This window comes from Penaeus monodon, chromosome 22, assembly GCF_015228065.2.
Source record: "Penaeus monodon isolate SGIC_2016 chromosome 22, NSTDA_Pmon_1, whole genome shotgun sequence".
NCBI classification, from domain to species: Eukaryota; Metazoa; Arthropoda; class Malacostraca; order Decapoda; family Penaeidae; genus Penaeus; species Penaeus monodon.
Window position 1 is genome coordinate 1,140,829 of NC_051407.1, and position 906 is coordinate 1,141,734.

Here is a 906-nt window from a genome sequence, read left to right on the forward strand (position 1 = left end):
ATGCGTTTGTCACTCTGGTACCGAAATTCTCATCACAAGTCATCTCATTCAAATTGTTTGCCTTTCTCAATACTATCGAAAGGGGAGGCACTGACATCGAAATTCTCACACGGTCTATATGAGTATAAACCTTTCGTGGACCGACGGGACTCGGGACCGCGGGGCTTGAACCCGAATCCAAATCGTTCGGTATCGGATCCTCGGTCGGAAGCCGTTCTGATTTCGTTCTGCACACCCATTAGATATATGGGCTAAGAAGTATTGGCTGAGATTTTGTGGTCCTAAGGCAACAAAGAGGGTCCAACTCCCTTATACAAGAAATTATTTACTGAGGATTCGCGGTAAAGAGGATCCAACTCCTTTCCTTAAGAGGGCGAATGCATCTGCTTCCCTTCTCTGCTCCGGTCGTAGGCCACGGCGGCGGGCATGAGGAGCCACAGCAGGAGGGCGACGGCGAAGCAGCCCGACAGCGCCCACATGCTCACGGCGTAGCTCTGGCTCACGTCGCGGATCACGCCTGCGGAGAAGGGGGTTCGTGAGGAGCCTATGCACGGATGAAATGTGCTTCGTACTGAAGGCACATGCGAGCGAGAGGTGCTTTATAACGAAAACACGTGCGAACAAAAACATGCGAGTAAATAGTGAAAACACATTTGAAATAAATATATGTAAAACACGAAATACTCTACAACGAAACACATCCGAACAGAAAATACCACATAATTAAAACATACGAAATGATGCAACCTGCCTTATAAAAAAGGGCAATTACTTTGTAATGAGAATAATCCGGACAAGATTTACTTCTGCAATAAAAACACTTGCGAATTATACATGTTTCATTTTTAATGCACAAGCAAACAAGTCGTATTTGTTTCGGCTCGTTTAAAGTCTGGGGTATTATCC

The 906-nt window shown here is 45.8% G+C and overlaps 1 protein-coding gene across 1 annotated transcript in view; it reads right to left on the minus strand.

Annotated features, from left to right (window-relative positions):
• The window catches only part of LOC119586809 (monocarboxylate transporter 9-like), a 7,556-nt gene that overhangs the window by 497 nt on the left and 6,153 nt on the right, over positions 1 to 906 (minus strand). Inside the window, exon 5 of the mRNA XM_037935533.1 lies at positions 1 to 517. This exon is cut by the window's left edge and continues 497 nt beyond it. Coding sequence (XP_037791461.1) covers positions 366 to 517 — 152 coding nt within the window. The 3' untranslated portion in view covers positions 1 to 365. The remainder of the gene's footprint in view (positions 518 to 906) is intronic.